The sequence below is a fragment of the Cyanistes caeruleus genome, chromosome 38 (genome assembly GCF_971803275.1).
Source record: "Cyanistes caeruleus chromosome 38, bCyaCae1.hap1.1, whole genome shotgun sequence".
NCBI classification, from domain to species: Eukaryota; Metazoa; Chordata; class Aves; order Passeriformes; family Paridae; genus Cyanistes; species Cyanistes caeruleus.
In genome coordinates this window covers 1511642-1532634 of record NC_141739.1, presented here as the reverse complement: position 1 = coordinate 1532634, position 20993 = coordinate 1511642, and the positions used below count along the sequence as shown (strand labels likewise).

The 20993-nt window shown below is 62.9% G+C and overlaps 2 protein-coding genes across 3 annotated transcripts in view; both read left to right on the top strand.

Annotated features, from left to right (window-relative positions):
- The first annotated feature begins 494 nt into the window (after positions 1-494).
- TIMM50 (translocase of inner mitochondrial membrane 50) lies at positions 495-14006 on the top strand. Of its 2 annotated transcripts, XM_086871981.1 has the most exons (11): positions 495-672; positions 2531-2669; positions 4089-4120; positions 4783-4804; positions 5495-5553; positions 6106-6225; positions 7436-7540; positions 8290-8388; positions 10065-10221; positions 12448-12554; positions 13678-14006. In XM_086871981.1, the coding sequence occupies exons 1-11, from the start codon at positions 496-498 to the stop codon at positions 13780-13782; spliced, it is 1122 nt and encodes a 373-aa protein (XP_086728107.1). In that variant the 5' UTR covers position 495; the 3' UTR covers positions 13783-14006. The 2 variants fall into 2 exon arrangements, with proteins under 2 accessions (XP_086728107.1, XP_086728108.1); XM_086871982.1 differs by lacking the exons at positions 495-672; positions 2531-2669 and adding an exon at positions 2901-2947.
- Positions 14007-15492: 1486 nt separating this feature from the next.
- The window catches only part of DLL3 (delta like canonical Notch ligand 3), a gene marked incomplete at its 5' end in the record, with an annotated part of 6304 nt that continues 803 nt past the window's right edge, over positions 15493-20993 (top strand). Inside the window, 7 exon segments of the mRNA XM_086872034.1 lie at positions 15493-15723; positions 16079-16136; positions 16895-17010; positions 17012-17093; positions 17448-17503; positions 17842-18685; positions 19476-19495. Of these exon segments, the coding sequence (XP_086728160.1) occupies positions 15493-15723; positions 16079-16136; positions 16895-17010; positions 17012-17093; positions 17448-17503; positions 17842-18685; positions 19476-19495 (1407 nt within the window).

Genomic DNA, 20993 nt, shown 5'->3' with positions numbered 1-20993 from the left:
CGGGGGTTCGGAGCCGGTTCCGGGGGGTTCGGGGCCGGTTCTGTGCCGGTTCCGGGGGTTCGGGGCCGGTTCCGGGGGGTTCGGGGCCGGTTCTGTGCCGGTTCCGGGGGGTTCGGGGCCGGTTCCGGGGGGTTTCGGGGCCGGTTCCGGGGGTTCGGGGCCGGTTCCGGGGGTTTCCGGGCCGGTTCCGGGGCCGGTTTTGGGCCGGTTCCGGGGGTTCGGTTCCGGTTCCGGGGCTCGCGGCCTCGCCATTGACCCTCCGCGTGTTCCTGCGGTTTCCCGCCTCTTCCATCAGCGCTTGCTCTGATTGGCTGCCGCTCCCCTGGCCCCGCCTTCCCCGCGCCGCCATTGGCCGCTCGCCGAGCTCCCATTGGCCAGCTGCCCCCTGGCCCCGCCTTCCACCCACATCCCTCTCCTCTGATTGGCTTTCCCCTTCCCGAGCGCGCATTTCCCATTGGCTGCCTGTGCCGCGCAGGCGCTTTGCCGCACACCAACATGGCGGCGTCCGTGGCGGCCCGAGCGGCGGGCTGGGGGCTCCGGGGGGCGCTCCGGGGGCGGCGGGGCCGGGCCGAGCTCCCCGCGCTGCCCCCGCCGGGCCCCGCCGGGCCCCGCCGCGCCCTCAGCGGCCCCGACACGGCCGCGGTGCTGCGGGAGCGCCTGCGGCAGCGCCAGGTGGGGACACGCGGGGGGACCCGCGCGGGGCCGCGGCCTCGGGGGGGGCGGGCCCGGGGGGGGCCCAAAAATCCGCGGCCACCCCCGAGTGTCACCGGGGGTCACCGAGTGTCACCGGGGGGGCCCGAGTGTCACCGGGGGGGTCCGAGTGTCACCGGGGGGGTCCGAGTGTCCCCAGGGGTCCCCAAAACTCCGCGGCCACCCTCGAGTGTCCCCGGGGGTTCTCGAGTGTCCCCGAGTGTCCCCGGGTGTCACCCGAGTGTCCCCGAGTGTCACCGGGGGTTCCCGAGAGTCCCCAGGTGTCCCCCAGTGTCCCTTCCGCCGGTGCCCGGGGTCCCCTCCTCGTCCCCAGGTGTCCCCAGGCCTCGCCCGGCTCTCGGCTCGGTGTCCCCGCAGGTGACGGGGGACAACCCGCGTGTCCCCCGGTGTCCCCACTCTCCACGTGTCCCGCTGTCCCCAGTGTGACCAGTCCCGGTGTCCCCGCAGGTGACAGGGGACCCCCCACTGTCCCCGGTGTGATCAGTCCTGCTGTCCCCACAGGTGACTGGGGACATCCCACTGTCCCCAGTGTCCCTGGTGTGACCAGTCCTGCTGTCCCCACAGGTGACCAGGGACACCCCAGTGTCCCCAGTGTCCCTGGTGTGACCAGTCCTGCTGTCCCCACAGGTGACCAGGGACACCCCAGTGTCCCTGGTGTCCCTGGTGTGACCAGTCCCGGTGTCCCCACAGGTGACCAGGGACACCCCAGTGTCCCCGGTGTCCCTGGTGCAGGTGACCGGGGACATCCCAATGTCCCTGGTGTCCCTGGTGTGACCAGTCCCGGTGTCCCCGCAGGTGACCGGGGACATCCCAGTGTCCCTGGTGTCCCCACTCTCACGTGTCCTGGTGTCCCCGGTGTGACCAGGTGTCCTGCTGTCCCCACAGGTGACATGTGTCCCCCCACAGGTGATCCCCCTCAGGTGACAGGTGACACCCCACAGGTGACAGGGGACATCCCACTGTCCCCAGTGTGACATGTCCTGCTGTCCCCGCAGGTGACAGGTGACCCCTCGCAGGTGACAGGTGACACCCCGTGTGTCCCCTGCTGTTCCCTCAGGTGTCCGGTGACCCCCCTCAGGTGACAGGTGACCCCCCTCAGGTGACAGGTGACCCCCCTCAGGTGTCCGGTGACCCCCCTCAGGTGACAGGTGACCCCCCTCAGGTGACAGGTGATCCCCCTCTGGTGACAGGTGACCCCCCTCAGGTGACAGGTGATCCCCCTCTGGTGACAGGTGACCCCCCTCAGGTGACAGGTGATCCCCCTCTGGTGACAGGTGACCCCCCTCAGGTGACAGGTGACACCCCTCCAGTGACAGGTGACCCCCCTCAGGTGGCAGGTGACCCCCCTCAGGTGACAGGTGACACCCCTCCAGTGACAGGTGACCCCCCTCAGGTGTCCGGTGACCCCCCTCAGGTGACCCCCCGGTGTGACCAGGTGTCGCGGTGTCCCCACAGGTGACAGGTGACCCCGCTCAGGTGACCCCCCTCAGGTGACCCCCCTCAGGTGACCCCCCTCAGGTGACCCCCCTCAGGTGACCCCCCGGTGTGACCAGGTGTCCCTGTGTCCCCACAGGTGACAGGTGACCCCCCTCAGGTGATCCCCCTCAGGTGACCCCCCTCAGGTGACCCCCCGGTGTGACCAGGTGTCCGGTGACCCCCCTCAGGTGTCCAGTGACCCCCCCTCAGGTGACCCCCCCGGTGTGACCAGGTGTCCGGTGACACCCCTCAGGTGTCCGGTGACCCCCCTCAGGTGACCCCCCTCAGGTGACCCCCCTCAGGTGACCCCCCGGTGTGACCAGGTGTCGCGGTGTCCCCACAGGTGTCCGGTGACCCCCCTCCGGTGGCCGGTGACCCCCCGCAGGACGAGGGTCGCTCTCGGGGGTCTCTGCGGCTCCTGGCTCTGCGCCTGGGGGGGCTCCTGGCGGCCACCGGCGGCACCGCCGTGCTCTACATCTTCGGTGTGTCCCCGGTGTCCCCAGTGTCCCCACGGTGTCCCCAGTGTCCTCTGTGCCCCCTCAGTGTCCCCTAAATGTCCCCAGTGTCCCCTGGGGGGGCTCCTGGCGGCCACCGGCGGCGCCGCCGTGCTCTACATCTTCGGTGTGTCCCCGGTGTCCCCAGTGTCCCCACGGTGTCCCCAGTGTCCTCTGTGCCCCCTCAGTGTCCCCTAAATGTCCCCAGTGTCCCCTGGGGGGGCTCCTGGCGGCCACCGGCGGCGCCGCCGTGCTCTACATCTTCGGTGTGTCCCCGGTGTCCCCACGGTGTCCCCCCAATGTCCCCAGTGTCCTCTGTGCCCCCCCAGTGTCCCCTAAATGTCCCCAGTGTCCCCCCAATGTCCCCAGTGTCCCTTTGTGTCCTGAGTGTCCCCCGGAGTCCTTGGGGGGGTTACACTGGGGGACACCGGGGAAGCACTGGAGGGACACTGAGTGATGTCCCCAATGTCCCACCCATGTCCCAAATGTCCCCCAGTGTCCCCAGTGTCCCCCCGGTGTCCCAAATGTCCCCCAGTGTCCCCAATGTCCCCCCGGTGTCCCCAGTGTCCCCCCTTGTACCCCCCGGGGGACACTGCAGGGACACTGAGCACTGTCCCCAATGTCCCCAGTGTCCCTTTGTGTCCTCCCAATGTCCCCCCAATGTCCCCAGTGTCCCCCTGTGTACCCTCCAGGGGACACTGGGGGGACACTGAGCGATGTCCCCAATGTCCCCCCGGTGTCCCCAATGTCCCCCTGATGTCCCCAATGTCCCCACAATGTCCCCAATGTCCCCCTGATGTCCCCGATGTCCCCCTGATGTCCCCGATGTTCCCCTGGTGTCCCCAATGTCCCCCCGGTGTCCCCAATGTCCCCCTGATGTCCCCAATGTCCCCACAATGTCCCCAATGTCCCCCTGATGTCCCCGATGTCCCCCTGATGTCCCCAATGTTCCCCCGGTGTCCCCAATGTCCCCCTGATGTCCCCAATGTCCCCCTGGTGTCCCCAATGTCCCCCTGATGTCCCCAGTGTCCCCAATGTCCCCCTGATGTCCCCGATGTCCCCAATGTCCCCCTGATGTCCCCAGTGTCCCCAATGTCCCCCTGATGTCCCCAGTGTCCCCAATGTCCCCCTGATGTCCCTGGTGTCCCCAATGTCCCCCTGATGTCCCCAGTGTCCCCAATGTCCCCCTGATGTCCCCGATGTCCCCCTGGTGTCCCCGATGTCCCCCTGATGTCCCCGATGTCCCCCCAGTGTCCCCAATGTCCCCCTGATGTCCCCGATGTCCCCAATGTCCCCCTGATGTCCCCAGTGTCCCCAATGTCCCCCTGATGTCCCCAGTGTCCCCAATGTCCCCCTGATGTCCCCGGTGTCCCCAATGTCCCCCTGATGTCCCCGATGTCCCCACAGGCAGCAACGCGGTGGACGAGCACGGGAACAAGGTGAGGGGACAAAGGGGGAGGCGATTGTCCCCAAGGAAGGTGACAGATCCCTGCCAGGTGTTGGGCCCCAGGGGCCCCTCCCTGTCCCTGTCCCTGTCCCTGGTGTCACTTTTGTCACCCGGAGCCCTTTTTGTCACCGGAGGGGAGGGGCAGAGGGGGGAGGACATCCGGGGACATCAAAGGGGGTGGCAGAGGGTGACAATGACCGGGAGGGGGACAACAGGACGTGAGGCCACAGTGTCACCTGGCTGTGAATTGTCCCTGTCCCCAGGGCTGGCCCTCCCCCCTCAGCATCCCCTGGCTGTCCCCAGTGTCCCCTCACTGTCACCTCTGTCCCCTCACTGTCCCCTCACTGTCCCCTCACTGTCCCCTCACTGTCCCCTCAGTGTCCCCTCCCTGTCCCCTCACTGTCCCCTCTGTCCCCACAGGTCGCCTCAGTGTCCCCTCCCTGTCCCCTCCCTGTCCCCTCCCTGTCCCCTCAGTGTCCCCTCCCTGTCCCCTCAGTGTCCCCCCCTGTCCCCTCCCTGTCCCCTCAGTGTCCCCTCTGTCCCCTCCCTGTCCCCTCAGTGTCCCCTCAGTGTCCCCAATGTCCCCTCAGTGTCCCCTCACTGTCCCCTCCCTGTCCCCTCCGTGTCCCCTCAGTGTCCCCTCTGTCCCCACAGGTCCCCGATGAGTTCGACAGCGGTGAGTGACCCCTGGGTGGGGGAGGGGAGGAGGTGACAGGGGAGGTGACACTGCCAGTGCCACCCCCGGTGCAGTTTGTCACCTCGGTGTCACCCCCAGCCCCTTTCACAGCCCGGTGTCACCCAAAAGGGATTTGGGGTGTCCCTGTCCCCTCTGGGTGTCCCTGTCCCCCTTTTGGGGTGTCCCTGTCCCCCTTTTGGGGTGTCCCTATCCTTTTTGGGGTGTCCCTGTCCCCTCTGGGTGTCCCTGTCCCTTTTGGGGTGTCCCTGTCCCCCTTTTGGGGTGTCCCTGTCCCTTTTGGGGTGTCCCTGTCCTTCTTTTGGGGTGTCCCTGTCCCCCTTTTGGGGTGTCCCTGTCCCTTTTGGGGTGTCCCTGTCCCCTCTGGGTGTCCCTGTCCCTTTTGGGGTGTCCCTGTCCTTCTTTTGGGGTGTCCCTGTCCCCCTTTTGGGGTGTCCCTGTCCCTTTTGGGGTGTCCCTGTCCCCTCTGGGTGTCCCTGTCCCTTTTGGGGTGTCCCTGTCCCTTTTGGGGTGTCCCTGTCCCTTTTGGGGTGTCCCTGTCCCCTCTGGGGTGTCCCTGTCCCTTTTGGGGTGTCCCTGTCCCTTTTGGGGTGTCCCTGTCCCCCTTTTGGGGTGTCCCTGTCCCCTCTGGGGTGTCCCTGTCCCTTTTGGGGTCTCACGGGGTCTCCTCAGACCCCGTTGGGATTCGGCACCTGCGGAGAACCTTCAAATACTTCAAGGATTACAGACAGGTGGGGTTGGGGGGTCCTGGGTGGGGTTTGGGGGGTCCTGGGGGAGCTTTGGGGGGTCCTGAGGGGGATTTGGGGGGTCCTGGGGGAGCTTTGCGGGGTCCCGGGTGGGGTTTGGGGGGTCCTGGGGGGGCTTTGAGGGGTCCTGAGGGGGATTTGGGGGGTCCTGGGTGTCCCCATGGGTGGGGGTGGCTCTGTCACCGCTCCCCAGGGATTTGTCACCAGTCTGGGGGAGGGGACGAGGCCTGGAGGGGGAGCTGCAGGGGGGGGGCGTGACCTCGAATTTGGGGTCCTGGTGCCCCCTGTCCCCATTGGGGTGTCCCCCGTGTCCCCATTGGGGTGTCCCCATTGTCCCCAGTGTCCCCAGGGGGTGTCCCCAGGGGGTGTCCCCAGTGTCCCCAGTGTCCCCAGGGGGTGTCCCCAGGGGGTGTCCCCATTGTCCCCAGTGTCCCCAGGGGGTGTCCCCAGGGGGTGTCCCCAGTGTCCCCAGTGTCCCCAGGGGGTGTCCCCAGGGGGTGTCCCCAGTGTCCCCATGTCCCCCCCGTGCCCCCCCAGATGATCATCGAGCCCACGAGCCCCAAGCTGCTGCCGGACCCCCTGCGGGAGCCGTACTACCAACCGCCCTACACGCTGGTGATCGAGCTGACCGGGGTCCTGCTGCACCCCGAGTGGTCGGTGGGTCACCCCAGAACCCCCAGACAGCACCCACACAGCACCCAGACAACACCCAGCTGCCCCCAAAACCCCCAGACAGCACCCAGACAACACCCAGACAACACCCAGACAACACCCAGCTGCCCCCAAAACCCCCAGACAACACCCAGACAACACCCAGACAACACCCAGCTGCCCCCAAAACCCCCAGACAACACCCAGACAACACCCAGACAACACCCAGCTGCTCCCCAGAACCCCAGACCCACACTCAGCTGCTCCCCAGAACCCCAAACCCAGCTGCTCCCCCAAAACCCCAAAAGCCCCCAAATCCCTGAAATGCCCCAAAAGCGCCCCTGGAAATGCCCCAAAAACCCCTCTGAGCCCCCCAGATGGGGCTGGGCAGGGGGTGGGGGGCTGGGGTGAGGTTTGAGGAGGTTTGGGGGGTTTTGGGGGGTCTGAGGTGAGTTTGGGGTCAGTTTTGGGGGGTTTGGCGTCAGTTTTGGGGGGTCTGGGATGAGTTTTGGGGAATTTGGGGAGAGTTTGGGGTGAGTTTTGGGTGGCTTTTGGGAGGTCTGGGGTGAGTTTTGGGGTGAGTTTGGGGGGTTTAGGGTGAGTTTGGGGTGGGTTTTGGGAGGTCTGGGGTGAGTTTTGGGGTGAGTTTGGGGGGTTTAGGGTGAGTTTGGGGTGAGTTTGGGGTGGGTTTTGGGGGGTTTGTGGTCAGTTTTGGGGGGTTTGGGGTGAGTTTTGGGGGTTTGGGGTCAGTTTGGGGGGGTTTGGGGTGAGTTTTGGGGGTTTAGGGTGAGTTTGGGGTGAGTTTGGGGTGAGTTTTGGGGGTTTGGGGTCAGTTTTGGGGGGTTTGGGGTGAGTTTTGGGGGTTTAGGGTGAGTTTGGGGTGGGTTTTGGGGGGTTTGTGGTCAGTTTTGGGGGGTTTGGGGTGAGTTTTGGGGGTTTGGGGTCAGTTTTGGGGGGTTTGGGGTGAGTTTTGGGGGTTTGGGGTCAGTTTGGGGGGGTTTGGGGTCAGTTTGGGGTGAATTTTGGAGGTTTCACCTGTTTCACAACCATCAAACCTCCCAAAAACCCCCCAGATTTTCCTTCATTTCCCCCATTTCCCCACCATGACAAACCCCAAAACCAGAAAAATCCCCCAAAAACCCCTTCAAGAACCCCCAAACTCCCCTCCAGTATCCCCAAACCCCCCAAAAAGCCCCGAATTTACCCCAAAACTCAGCTGGTGACGGGCTGGAGGTTCAAGAAGCGCCCGGGCATCGAGCACCTCCTGCAGCAGCTGGCGCCGCTCTACGAAATCGTCGTCTTCACCTCTGAGACCGGGATGGTGAGGGCGGAATTCGGGGGGATTTGAGGCTTTTGGGGGAGTTTTGGGGGGTCACGGGGTCTCCTGGAGATTTTTGGGGGGTTTTGGGGTTTTTTTGGGAGGGATTGAAGGAGATTTAAGGGGGTTTTTTTGGGGGGTTTTCAGGTGAGACTGCCCGAAGGGATGGGGACTTGTTGGGGAGGAGTCTCAGGGTGCCCAGGATTTGCTGGGGAAGGGTCTCGGGGTGCCCAGGATTTGTTGGGGAGGGGTCTCGGGGTCTCTTGGAGATTTTTTGGGTCTTTTGGGAGGGATTTTAGGAGATTTAAGGGGTTTTTTGGGGGGTTTTCAGGTGAGACTGCCAGAAGGGATGGGGATTTGTTGGGGAGGGGTCTTGGGGTGCCTGAAACTTGTTGGGGAGGGGTATTGGGGTCTCCTGGAGATTTTGGGGGGGTTTTGGGTTTTTTTTGGGAGGGATTAAAGAGATTTAAAGGGTTTTTTGGGGGTTTTTCAGGTGAGACTGCCAGAAGGGATAGAGACTTGTTTGGGAGGGGTCTTGGGGGGCCCAGGACTTGTTGGGGAGGGGTCTTGGGACGTCCTGGAGATTTTTGGGGGGTTTTGGGTTTTTTTGGGAGGGATTGAAGGATATTTAAGACTTTTTTGGGGGTTCTCAGGTGAGACTGAGAGAAGGGATGGGGATTTGTTGGGGAGGGGTCTCGGGGTGCCCCAAAACCCCCTGAAAAAGCCCCAAATCCCCCCCTCCCCTCCCCCAGACGGCGTTCCCGCTGATCGACAGCATCGACCCCCACGGCTTCGTGTCCTACCGGCTGTTCCGCGACGCCACGCGCTACATGGACGGCCACCACGTCAAGGTGAGGGCCTCCCCAGCCACCCAAACCCAGACAAAATCTATCCAAACCCACCCAAAATCTACCCAAACCCACCCAAAATCTACCCAAACCCACCCAAACCCACCCAAAATTCACCCAAACCCATCCAAACCCACACAAAATCTATCCAAACCCATCCAAACCCAGCCAAAATTCACCAAAACCCATCCAAAATCTACCCAAAGCCACCCAAACCCATCCAAACCCAGACAAAATCCACCCAAACCCGTCCAAAATCTATCCAAACCCAGCCAAAATTCACCAAAACCCACCCAAACCCATCCAAACCCAGACAAAATCTATCCAAACCCATCCAAAATTCACCAAAACCCATCCAAAATCTACCCAAAGCCACCCAAACCCATCCAAACCCAGACAAAATCTATCCAAACCCACCCAAACCCAGCCAAAATTCATCCAAACCCACCCAAACCCATCCAAACCCAGCCAAAATCTATCCAAACCCAGCCAAAATTCACCAAAACCCATCCGAAATCTACCCAAAGCCACCCAAACCCATCCAAACCCAGACAAAATCTATCCAAACACGTCCAAAATCTATCCAAACCCAGCCAAAATCCACCAAAACCCACCCAAACCCAGACAAAATCTATCCAAACCCATCCAAAATCTATCCAAACCCAGCCAAAATTCATCCAAACCCACCCAAACCCATCCAAACCCAGACAAAATCTATCGAAACCCATCCAAAATTCATCCAAATCCACCAAACCCAGACAAAATCTATCCAAAACCCATCCAAAATCTACCCAAAGCCACCCAAACCCATCCAAACCCAGACAAAATTTATCCAAACCCGTCCAAAATCTATCCAAACCCAGCCAAAATTCACCAAAACCCACCCAAACCCAGACAAAATCTATCCAAACCCATCCAAAATTCATCCAAATCCACCAAACCCAGACAAAATTCACCAAATCCCATCCAAAATCTACCCAGAGCCACCCAAACCCATCCAAACCCAGACAAAATCTATCCAAACCCAGCCAAAATCCACCAAAACCCACCCAAACCCATCCAAACCCAGACAAAATTTATCCAAACCCGTCCAAAATCTATCCAAACCCAGCCAAAATCCACCAAAACCCACCCAAATCCATCCAAACCCAGACAAAATCTATCCAAACCCAGCCAGAATTCACCAAAACCCACCCAAACCCATCCAAACCCAGACAAAATCTATCCAAACCCAGCCAGAATTCACCAAAACCCACCCAAACCCATCCAAACCCAGACAAAATCTATCCAAACCCAGACAAAATCTATCCAAACCCATCCAAACCCAGCCAAAATCCACCCAAACTCATCCAAAATTCACCAAAACCCACCCAAACCCAGACAAAATCTATCCAAACCCACCCAAAATCTACCCAAACCCAGCCAAAATTCACCCAAACCCATCCAAAATCTACCCAAACCCACCCACACCCCAGCCAAAATTCATCCCAATCCACCCAAACCCATCCAAAATTTACTAAAATCTACCCAAACCCATCCAAAATTTACTAAAATCTATCCAAACCCATCCAAAATCTACCCAAACCCGTCCAAAGCCATCCAAAATCCACCCAAAGCCACCCAGCCCCAGCCCCAGCCCCCCATTCTGGGTCACAGTCCCGAATCTGGGGCTCCTGCAGGATATCTCGTGCCTGAACCGGGACCCGGCGCGGGTGGTGGTGGTGGATTGGCGCCGGGACTCGTTCCGGCTGCAGCCGTACAACGGGCTGGCGCTGCCGCGCTGGGACGGCGGCTCCGAGGACCGCGCGCTCTACGACCTGACTGCCTTCCTCAAGAGTGGGTGAAATGCCTCAAAATGCCTTTAAACCCAGCCAAAACCTACCCAAACCCAGCCAAAACCTACCCAAACCCGGCCAAACCCAGACAAAACCTACCCAAACCTGGCCAAAATTCACCAAAACCCATCCAAACCCACCCAAACCCAGACAAAACCTACCCAAACCCCCCCAAAATCTACCCAAACCCATCCAAACCCACCCAAACCCAGCCAAAACCCACCCAAAATCCACCCAAACCCGGCCAAAATCTACCCAAACCAACCCAAAATCCATCCAAACCCACCCAAACCCAGCCAAAACCTACCCAAACCCACCCAAACCCAGCCAAAACCCACCCAAACCCGGCCAAAATTCACCAAAACCCATCCAAACCCACCCAAACCCAGCCAAAACCCACCCAAACCCACCCAAATCCACCCAAACCCATCCAAACCCACCCAAACCCAGCCAAAACCCACCCAAAATCCACCCAAACCCGGCCAAAATCTACCCAAACCCACCCAAAATCCAACCAAACCCATCCAAACCCACCCAAACCCAGCCAAAACCTACCCAAACCCACCCAAACCCGGCCAAAATTCACCAAAACCCATCCAAACCCACCCAAACCCAGCCAAAACCCACCCAAACCCGGCCAAAATTCACCAAAACCCATCCAAACCCACCCAAACCCAGCCAAACCCACCCAAACCGAGCCAAAACCCACCCAAACCCCGCCAAAACCCACCCAAACCCACCCAAAATCCACCCAAACCCGGCCAAAATCCACCCAGACCCAGCCAAAATCTATCCAAATCCATTCAAACCCAGCCAAACCCGGCCAAAATCCACCCAAACCCAGCCAAAACCTATCCAAACCCACCAAAACCCAGCCAAAATTCACCAAAATCTATCCAAACCCAGCCAAAATCTACCCAAATCCACCAAAACCCGGCCAAAATCCACCCAAACCCATCCAGAATTCATCCAAACCCACCCAAACCCAGCCAAAATCCACCCAAACCCAGCCAAAACCCACCCAAACCCAGCCATACCCACCCAAACCCGGCCAAAATCCACCCAAACCCATCCAGAATTCATCCAAACCCACCCAAACCTGTCAAAATCCACCCAAACCCAGCCATACCCACCCAAACCCAGCCATACCCACCCAAACCCAGCCAAAATCCACCCAAACCCATCCAAAATCTATCCAATCCCAGCCATACCCACCCAAACCCAGCCAAAATCCACCCAAACCCTTCCAAAATTCACTAAAACCCACCCAAAATTCATCCAAATCTCTCCAAACCCACCCAAACCCCCCAAAACCATCCTGAAACCCCCCAAAAACCCCTGAAACCTCTCCCAAGTCCATCCAAAGCCCCCAAAATCCATCCCAAACCCCAAAACCTCCTTTGTGAACACCCCAAAATCCCTGAAACCCCCAAACCAACCCCGGAACCCCCCGAACTGGGGACACCCCCTGTGGAATCACCCAAAATCCATCCTGAAACCCCCCCAAAATCCATCCTGAAACACCCCAAAATCCATCCAAACCCCCCAAAATCCATCCTGAAACCCCCCAAAATCCATCCAAACCCCCCAAAATCCATCCTGAAACCCCCCAAAATCCATCCTGAAACCCCCCAAAATCCATCCTGAAACCTCCCAAAATCCATCCAAACCCCCCAGAAACCCCCTGAAACCTCCCCAAAATCCATCCAAACCCCCCAAAATCCATCCTGAAACCTCCCAAAATCCATCCAAACCCCCCAAAATCCATCCAAACCCCCAAAATCCATCCAAACCCCCCAAAATCCATCCAAACCCCCAAAATCCATCCAAACCCCCCAAAATCCATCCAAACCCCCCAAATCCATCCAAACCCCCAAAATCTATCCAAACCCCCAAAATCCATCCAAACCCCCCAAAATCCATCCTGAAACCCCCCAAAATCCATCCAAACCCCCAGAACCCCCCTGGAATTGGGGCCCCCCTGGAATTGGGGCCCCCCTGGAATGGGGGCCCCCCTGGAATGGGGGTACACCCGGAATGGGGGCACCCCTGGAATGGGGGCACCCCCGGAATGGGGGTACCCCCGGAATGGGGGCACTCCCGGAATGGGGGTACACCTGGAATGGGGGTACCCCCTGGAATGGGGGCCCCCCCGGAATGGGGGCACCCCCGGAATGGGGGTACCCCCGGAATGGGGGCACCCCTGACGGGGCCGGCTCGCTCGCAGCCGTGGCCCTGAGCGGGGTCGAGGACGTGCGGACGGTGCTGGAGAATTATTCCCTGGAGGACGATCCGCTGGCAGCGTTCCTGCGGCGCAGGACACGCCTGGAGGAGGTGGGGACACACCTGGGGACACCTGGGACAGCTGGGGACAGCTGGGGGGACAGCTGGGGACACACCTGGGGGGACAGCTGGGGACACCTGGGACACCTGGGGACACCTGGGGGGACAGCTGGGGACACCTGGGGACAACTGGGGGGACAGCTGGGGGGACAGCTGGGGGGACAGCTGGGGATACACCTGGGGACACTTGGGGACACCTGGGGGGACACCTGGGGGGACAGCTGGGGACAGCTGGGGGGGGCTGGGGACACCTGGGGACACCTGGGGGGGGCTGGGGACACCTGGGGGGACAGCTGGGACAGCTGGGGGGGGTTGGGGACACCCGGGGTGGCTCTGGGGACACTGGGGGACACTGGGGGTACACAGGGCAGAGCTGGGGTGACACTGGGTACACTGGGGTGACACCGGGGGGACACTGGGGTGCCTCTGGTGACACCGGGTGTGACACCGGGAGGTGACACGCGTGACACTGGGGTGACACCGGGGGTGACACGGGGGGTGACATGGGTGTGACACTGAGGTGACACCAGAGGTGACACTAGGGTGGCTCTGGTGACAATGAGGTGACACCGGGGGTGACACTGGTGTGACAGGGGGTGACACTGAGGTGACATTGGGGTGACACTGGGTGACACCGAGGTGACACTTGGTGACACCGAGGTGGCACTGGGTGACACTGAGGTGACACAGGTGACACTGGGTGACACCGAGGTGACGCTGGGCACAAGGGGGGTGACACTGGGTGACACTGAGGTGACACCGAGGTGACACTGGGCACAGGGGGGGTGACACGGGTCACACTGGGTGACACTGGGTGACACCGAGGTGACACTGGGCACACGGGGGTGACACAGGTGACACGGGTGACACTGGGTGACACCGAGGTGACGCTGGGCACACGGGGGTGACACTGGGTGACACTGAGGTGACACTGAGGTGACACGGGGTGACACTGAGGTGACACTGGGCACACGGAGGTGACACGGGGTGACACAGGTGACACTGGGCACAAGGGGGGTGACACTGGGGTGACACACAGATGACACTGGGCACACTGGGCACACCGAGGTGACACGGGGTGACACCGAGTGAGCCGTGTGTCACCCCGCCGCAGGAGGAGCAGCAGCGGCGGGCGGAGCTGGCCCAGGGCCGCAAACCCGCGGGGGCTTTCCTGGGCTCGCTCACCGGCCGCCTCTGGCCGCGCTCCAAGCAGCAGTGACGTCACAGCAGCGCCGCCGTGACGTCACCGCGACGTCAGCGACGCCTCGCCGCGGGGAGCCGACACAGCGCCCCCAACCGGGGGGGGAGGGGACACCCCCAAATCCCCACCCCCACCCCAAAATCCCCAACCCCCAATTGCCGGGAGCGCCGCGGGGGGCGGGGGGGATTTGGGGGTGTCCGGGCCCCGTTTTGGGGTGAATAAAGGCGGAAATGGGGCTGGGAGATCGCTCTGCTTCCCGGGGCATCCGGGATCCGGGATTTGGGGGGATTTGGGGGTGTCCGGGCCCCTTTTTGGGGTGAATAAAGGCGGAAATGGGGCTGGGAGATCGCTCTGCTTCCCGGGGGTCCCGGATCCCGGATTTGGGGGGATTTTGGGAAACTTTTGGGGATTTTGGGGCATCCGGGCTCCGGGGGGATTTTGGGGCGGGATCCCGCGGCTTTGGGGCCGGTTCTCCCTTCCAGGGGAGAGTTTGGCTGTGAATTCCCAATTTCCGGAGCACTTTTGGGTGCGAATTTCCCTTTTTTGGGATTTCACGAGCTCGGATTCGCCTGTTCAGGCTCAGGGGGCGGGGCTTGGGGCGGGGGCGGGGTTTGAGGTTCGAGGGGCGGGGTTTGATGCTCAGAGGGCGGGGTTTGATGCTCAGAGGGCGGGGTTTGATGCTCGGAGGGCGGGGTTTGCGGAGGTGTTTGGGGCTCGGGGGCGGGGTTTGCTTCTCGGGGGGCGGGGTTTGAGGTTCGAGGGGCGGGGTTTGATGCTCGGGGGCGGGGTTTGCGGAGGTGTTTGGGGCTCGGGGGCGGGGTTTGGTGGCTCGGGGGCGGGGTCTGCTTCTCGGGGGGCGGGGTTTGAGGCTCGGGGGCGGGGTTTGTGTTTGATGGGCGGGGCTTTCCCTTCAAATGGGTCTGGGGGCGCCTCCGGGCTCAGAAGCCGCCGAGCTCCGGCCCCGACCGGACCCCCGGGACCCCCCAGAGCCGCCATGCTGCTGCCCCTCCCCCTCCTGCCCCTCCCCCTCCTCCTCCTCCTCGGCCCCGCCCCGGTGAGGGGGGCCTGGGGGGGCTCTGGGAATTGGGGGAGGGGTCCTGAGGAGCTTTGGGGGGTCCTGAGGAGGTTGGGGGGTCCTGAGGAGGTCTGGGGGGGCTCTGGGAATTGGGGGAGGGGTCCCGAGGAGGTTTGAGGGGGGCTTTGGGAATTAGGGGAGGGGTCCCGAGGAGGTTTGGGGGGGCTTTGGGAATTGGGGGAGGGGTCCTGAGAAGGTTTGGGGGAGCTTTGGGAATTGTGGGGGGTCCTGAGGAAGTTTGGGGGGTCCTGAGGAGGTTTTGGGGGTCCTGAGCAGGTTTGGGGGCTGGAGGGACTCGGGAGGGGGCGGATTTTGGGTGTCCTGAGGAAGGATTTGGGGTCTCGGGGGTGATTTTGGGGTCTCTGGGGAGGATTTTGGGGTCTCGGGGGTGATTCTGGGGTCTCTGGGGGTGGTTTTGGGGTCTCTGGGGAGGATTTTGGGGTCTCGGGGGTGATTCTGGGGTCTCTGAGGGTGATTTTGGGGTCTCTGGGGAGGATTTTGGGGTCTCCATGGGGGATTTTGGGGTCTCAGGGGTGATTTTGGGGTCTCAGGGGTGGTTTTGGGGTCTCTGAGGTGATTTTGGGGTCTCTGGGGGTGATTTTGGGGTCTCTGGGGGTGGTTTTGGGGTCTCTGGGGGTGATTTTGGGGTCTGTCCCCCCCAGGCCCGTCCCGCGGGGGTCCTGGAGCTGCGGGTGTTGTCGGCGCGGGGGGGTCCGGGGGGGTCGTGCGGGGGTCCCCCCTCGTGTCGCCTCCTGTTCCGGCTGTGCCTGCGCCCCCCCGGGGGGGGCGGCTGCAGCCTGGGGGTCGCGCAGAGCCCCCCCGGACCCCCCCCCGCTCCCGGAGCCCCCCGACTCCTGCGCCTGCCCCTCGCCTTCCCCTGGCCGGTGAGACCCCCCCCAAAAACCTGAGACCCCCCCACTAAACCTGAGACCCCCCCCACTAAACCTGAGACCCCCCCCAAAACCTGAGACCCCCCCCAAAACCTGGGACCCCCCCAAAACCTGAGACCCCCCCCCCACTAAACCTGAGACCCCCCCACTAAACCTGAGACCCCCCCCAATAAACCTGAACCCCCCCTCAAAAAACATCAACCCCCCCCAAAAAACCTGAACCCCCCCCACTAAACCTGAGACCCCCCCCAAAACCTGGGACCCCCCCAAAACCTGAACCCCCCAAACCTGAGACCCCCCAGGGCTCGGGAAGGACGAGACCCCCCCCCAAATTTCGTGCCCCCCCCAGGGCAGCGTCTCGCTCGTGGTCGAGTCCTGGCGGCTGGAGGAGAACGGAGCCCCCGGGGGTGAGGGGGGGGCCCGGGGGGGGCCCGGGGGTCCCGGGGGGTCCCGGGGGGTCCCGGGGGGCCCAGGGGGTCCCGGGGGTGAGGGGGGAGAAATTCGGGGAGTTTGGGGAACACAGGGAGATTTTTGGGGTTATTTGGGGCTGGGGGGGTCGTGGGGAGAAATGTGGGGGGGTCTGGAGGAGATTTCTGGGGGTTATTTAGGGGGGTCCCGGGGGGGTCTGGGGTACAAAGGGGGATTTTTGGGGTTATTTGGGGGGTCCCGGGGGGGTCTGGGGTACAAAGGGGGATTTTTGGGGTTATTTGGGGGGTCCCGGGGGGGTCTGGGGTACAAAGGGGGATTTTTGGGGTTATTTGGGGGGTCCCGGGGAGAAAATCGGGGGGGTCTGGGGAAAAAATGGAGATTTTGGGGTTTTTTTGGGTCTGGGGGGTCAAATTTGGGCTGGGGGTGCCGGGGAGGTGCCGGGGGGGTTCCGGGAGGGTTCGGGGGTCCCGGGGGGTCCCGGGTGTTCCGGGGGGTCCCGGGGGGGTTCGGGGGTCCCGGGGGGGTTCCGGGGGCGTCCCGGGTGTTCCGGGGTGTTCCGGGGGGGTTCGGGGGTCCCGGGGGGGCTCCGGGGGGTTCGGGTGTTCGTGGGGGTCCCGGGGGGGTTCGGGGGTCCCGGGGGGTCCCGGGTGTTCGTGGGGGTCCCGGGGGGGTTCGGGGGTCCCGGGGGGGTCCCGGGGGGGTTCGGGAGGCGCTGATCTCCCCCTGCCCCCCCCAGGACCCCCCCTGCGCCTTTTGGGGCGCTCGGTGTCGCGGCCGCGCCTCCGGCCGGGGGGGCCGTGGCGGGGGGGGGCGGGGGGGGGGCTGCGCTTCGGGACCCGCCTGCGCTGCCCCTCCCCCCCCCCCCCGCGCCCCCCGCTGCCCCCCCTGCCCCCCCTGCGCCCCCCGGAGCTGCTGGAGCCGCTGCTGCGCCCCGAGTGAGTGACCCCCCCAAAATAATCTGATTAACCCCCCCAAAGTAACCGGAATAAACCCACCCCCCAAAATAACCGGAATAAACCCCCCCCCAAAATAACCGGAATAACCCCCCCCCCCCAAAATAACCGGAATAACCCCCCCCCCCAAAATAACCGGAATAAACCCCCCCCCCAAAATAACCGGAATAACCCCCCCCAAAATAACCGGAATAACCCCCCCAAAATAACCGGAATAACCCCCCCCAAAATAACCGGAATAAACCCCCCCCCAAAATAACCGGAATAACCCCCCCGGGACCCCCCCACCCCCCGCGGGGTTTGTGCCCCCCTGACCCCGCTCTGTCCCCCCCCCAGGGCGGTGTCGCCGGCCCTGTGCTCCCCCCTGCGCTCGCACCGGAGCCGTTTGTCCGGTAAGTGAGACCCCCGGGACCACCCCGGGACCCCCCCGGGACCCCCCCGGACCCCCCCGGGACCCCCCCGGGACCCCCCGGAACCCCCCGGGACCCGCCGGGACCACCCCGGGACCCCCCGGGACCCGCCGGGACCACCCCGGGACCCTCCCGGACCCCCCCGGGACCCGCCGGGACCCCCCCGGACCCCCCCGGACCCCCCAGGATCTCCCGGGACCACCCTGGGACTCCCCCGGGACCCCCCCGGGACTCCCCCGGGACCCCCCAGGATCTCCCGGGACCACCCTGGGACTCCCGGGACCACCTGGGCCCCCCCGGTAACGGCGCTGTCCCCGCAGGGACTCGGCGGCGGCGGCGGCGGCTGCGACATCCCAGCGACACCGGCGACACCGGCGGCCGCGGCTCTGGTGGCCCCGGAGGTGGCCCCGGATCCCCCGGGGGTGGCACCGGACGCTCCGTCGGTGGCCCCGGTAGCCCCGGTAGCGACCCCCGGAGCTCCGGCCCCGTCCTTGCTCCCGCCGGGCCGGCGCGTCCCGGTCCCGGAGCCGCTCCCGGGGGTCTCAGAGCATCTCCGGGGGCTTCCCGAGGTCCCCGCTGCCTTCCCGGGGGTCCCGGACTCGGTTCCGGTGGTCGCGGAGGACCCGGATCCCCTCCCGGGGGTGTCAGATCATCCTTCGGGGGTCCCGGAGCCGCTCCCGGGGGTCCCGGAGCCGCTCCCGGGGGTTCCAAACTCCCTCCCGGGGGTCCCGGAGCCGCTCCCGGGGGTTCCAAACGCCCTCCCGGGGGTCCCGGAGCCGCTCCCGGGGGTTCCAAACGCCCTCCCGGGGGTCCCGGAGCCGCTCCCGGGGGTTCCAAACGCCCTCCCGGGGGTCCCGGAGCCGCTCCCGGGGGTTCCGGAGCCGCTCCCGGGGGTCTCAGATCATCTCCCGGGGGTCTCGGATGCCCTCCCGGTGGTCCCGGACCCTCTCCTGGGGGTCCCGTACCCCCTCCCGGAGGTGCCCCCCTCCCCCTGCGCCCTCGGGCCGTGCTTTAACGGCGGCGCCTGCGCCCCCGACCCCCGCCCCGGGACCCCCGGGAGCCCCCCCGGGACCCCCGGTTACAGCTGCCGCTGCCCCCCGGGCTTCCGGGGCTCCAACTGCGAGCGCCGGGCGGATCGCTGCGACCCCCAGTACTGCCTGAACGGTGAGCGGCACCCGGAACCCCCCGGAACCCCCCGGGAACCCCCCCGGAACCCCCCGAAACCCCCCCGGAACCCCCCCGGAACCCCCCGGGAACCCCCCGAAACCCCCCCGGAACCCCCCCGGGAATCCCCCCGGGAACCCCCCCGGGAATCCCCCTGAAACCCCCCCGGAACCCCCCCGGAACCCCCCCGGAACCCCCCGAAACCCCCCTGGAACCCCCCCGAACCCCGAAACCCCCCCGGGAACCCCCCCGGGAATCCCCCCGAAACCCCCCCCGGAACCCCCCCGGAACCCCCCGAAACCCCCCCGGAACCCCCCCGAACCCCGAAACCCCCCCGGGAACCCCCCCGGGAATCCCCCCGAAACCCCCCCCGGAACCCCCCCGGAACCCCCCGAAACCCCCCCGGAACCCCCCCGAACCCCGAAACCCCCCCGGGAACCCCCCCGGGAATCCCCCTGGAACCCCCCCGGGAACCCCCCTGAAACCCCCCCGGAACCCCCCGGGAATCCCCCTGGAACCCCCCGAAACCCCCCCGGAACCCCCCCGGGAATCCCCCTGGAACCCCCCCGGAACCCCCCCGGAACCCCCCGAACCCCGAAACCCCCCCGGGAATCCCCCTGGAACCCCCCGAAACCCCCCGGGAACAACCCCGGAACCCCGAAACCGACACCCCGAACCCCGAAACCGACACCCCGAACCCCAAAACCGACACCCCGAACCCCAAAAGTGACACCCCGAACCCCAAAACCGACACTCCGAACCCCAAAAGTGACACCCCGAACCCCAAAAGTGACACCCCGAACCCCAAAAGTGACACCCCGAACCCCCCGAACGCCAAAACCCCGAACCCCTTTTTCTCCCCGGACCCTTTTTAAACCTTTTCCCCCTCTCAATCCCCTTTTCCTCCCTTTTTTCCCCGTTTTCCTCCCTTTTCCCCCATTTTCCCCCTTTTCCCCACTTTTTTCCCCCCATTTTCCCCCCAATTTCCTCCCGTTTTTCCCCCGTTTTCCCCCATTTTCCTCCTCTCAATCCTGTTTTTCTCCCTTTTTTCCCTCGTTTTCCTCCCATTTTCCCCCTTTTCCCCCCCATTTTCCCCCCGGTTTTCCCCCATTTTCCCTCACTTTCCCCCCTTTTTTCCCCGTTTTTTCCCCCATTTTCCTCCCTTTTTTCCCCCTTTTTCCCCCATTTTCACCCGTTTATTCTCATTTTTTCCCCATTTTCCCCCGTTTTCTCCCTGTTTACTTCCCTTTATTCTCACCTTTTTTCCCCCATTTTCTTCCCTTTTTCCCCCCGTTTTTCTCATTTTTTCCTCCCATTTCCCCCCATTTTTTCCCCCGTTTTCCTCCCTTTTTCCCCCCGTTTTTCCCCATTTCCCCCCGTTTATTCTCATTTTTTCCCCCGTTTTCCTCCCATTTTCCCCCTTTCTCCCCCCTTTTCCCCATTTCCCCCCTTTCTCCCCCATTTTTCCCCCCATTTTTCCCCCCATTTTCCCCCATTTTCTTCCCTTTTTTTCCCGTTTTTTTCTCCATTTTCCTCCCTTTTTTCCCGTTTTTTCCCTTTTTTCCTCCCTTGTTTTCCCCCGTTTTTCCTCCCTTTTCCTCATGTTTTTTCCTTTTTTCCTCCCCATTTTCCCCCCTTTTTCCCCCCAATTTCCCCCCGTTTTTTCCCCCTTTTTCCTCCCTTTTTCCCCGTTTTCCCCCCTTTTTTCCCCCCTTTTTTCCCCAATTTTCCTCCCCTTTTTCCCCCTTTTTCCCCCCATTTTCCCCCAATTTCTTCCCTTTTTTCCCCATTTTTTTCTCCATTTTCCTCCCTTTTTCCCCCGTTTTTCCCCATTTTTTCGTCTCGTTTTCCCCTGTTTTTCTTCCCTTTTTCCCATGTTTTTTCCCCTTTTCCCCCCCTTTCCCCCCTTTTTTCCCCAAACTTCCTCCCTTTTTTCCCCCCTTTTCCCCCCTTTTTCCCCCCATTTTCTTCCCTTTTTCCTCCCTTTTTCCTCCCTTTTTCCCCCCATTTTCCTCCCTTTTTCCCCCCATTTTCCCCCCTTTTTCCCCCCATTTTCCTCCATTTTTCCCCCCATTTCCCCCCCATTTCCCTCCCTTTTTCCCCATTTTCCTCCCTTTTTCCCCCCATTTTCCTCCCTTTTTCCCCCATTTTCCTCCCTTTTTCCCCCCATTTTCCTCTCTTTTTCCTCCCTTTTTCCCCACATTTTCTTCCCTTTTTCCTCCCTTTTTCCTCCCTTTTTCCCCCCATTTTCCCCCCTTTTTCCCCCCATTTTCCTCCCTTTTTTCCCCCCTTTCTTCCCCTTTTTCCC

Coding starts and splice junctions, on each gene's coding strand:
- TIMM50 (XM_086871981.1), top strand. CDS start 496: ATGGCGGCGTCCGTGGCGGCCCGAGCGGCGGGCTGGGGGCTCCGGGGG. Junction 2,670..4,088: donor CGCCGTGCTCTACATCTTCG/GTGTGTCCCCGG, acceptor ATGTCCCCACAG/GCAGCAACGCGGTGGACGAG. Junction 4,121..4,782: donor TGGACGAGCACGGGAACAAG/GTGAGGGGACAA, acceptor CTGTCCCCACAG/GTCCCCGATGAGTTCGACAG.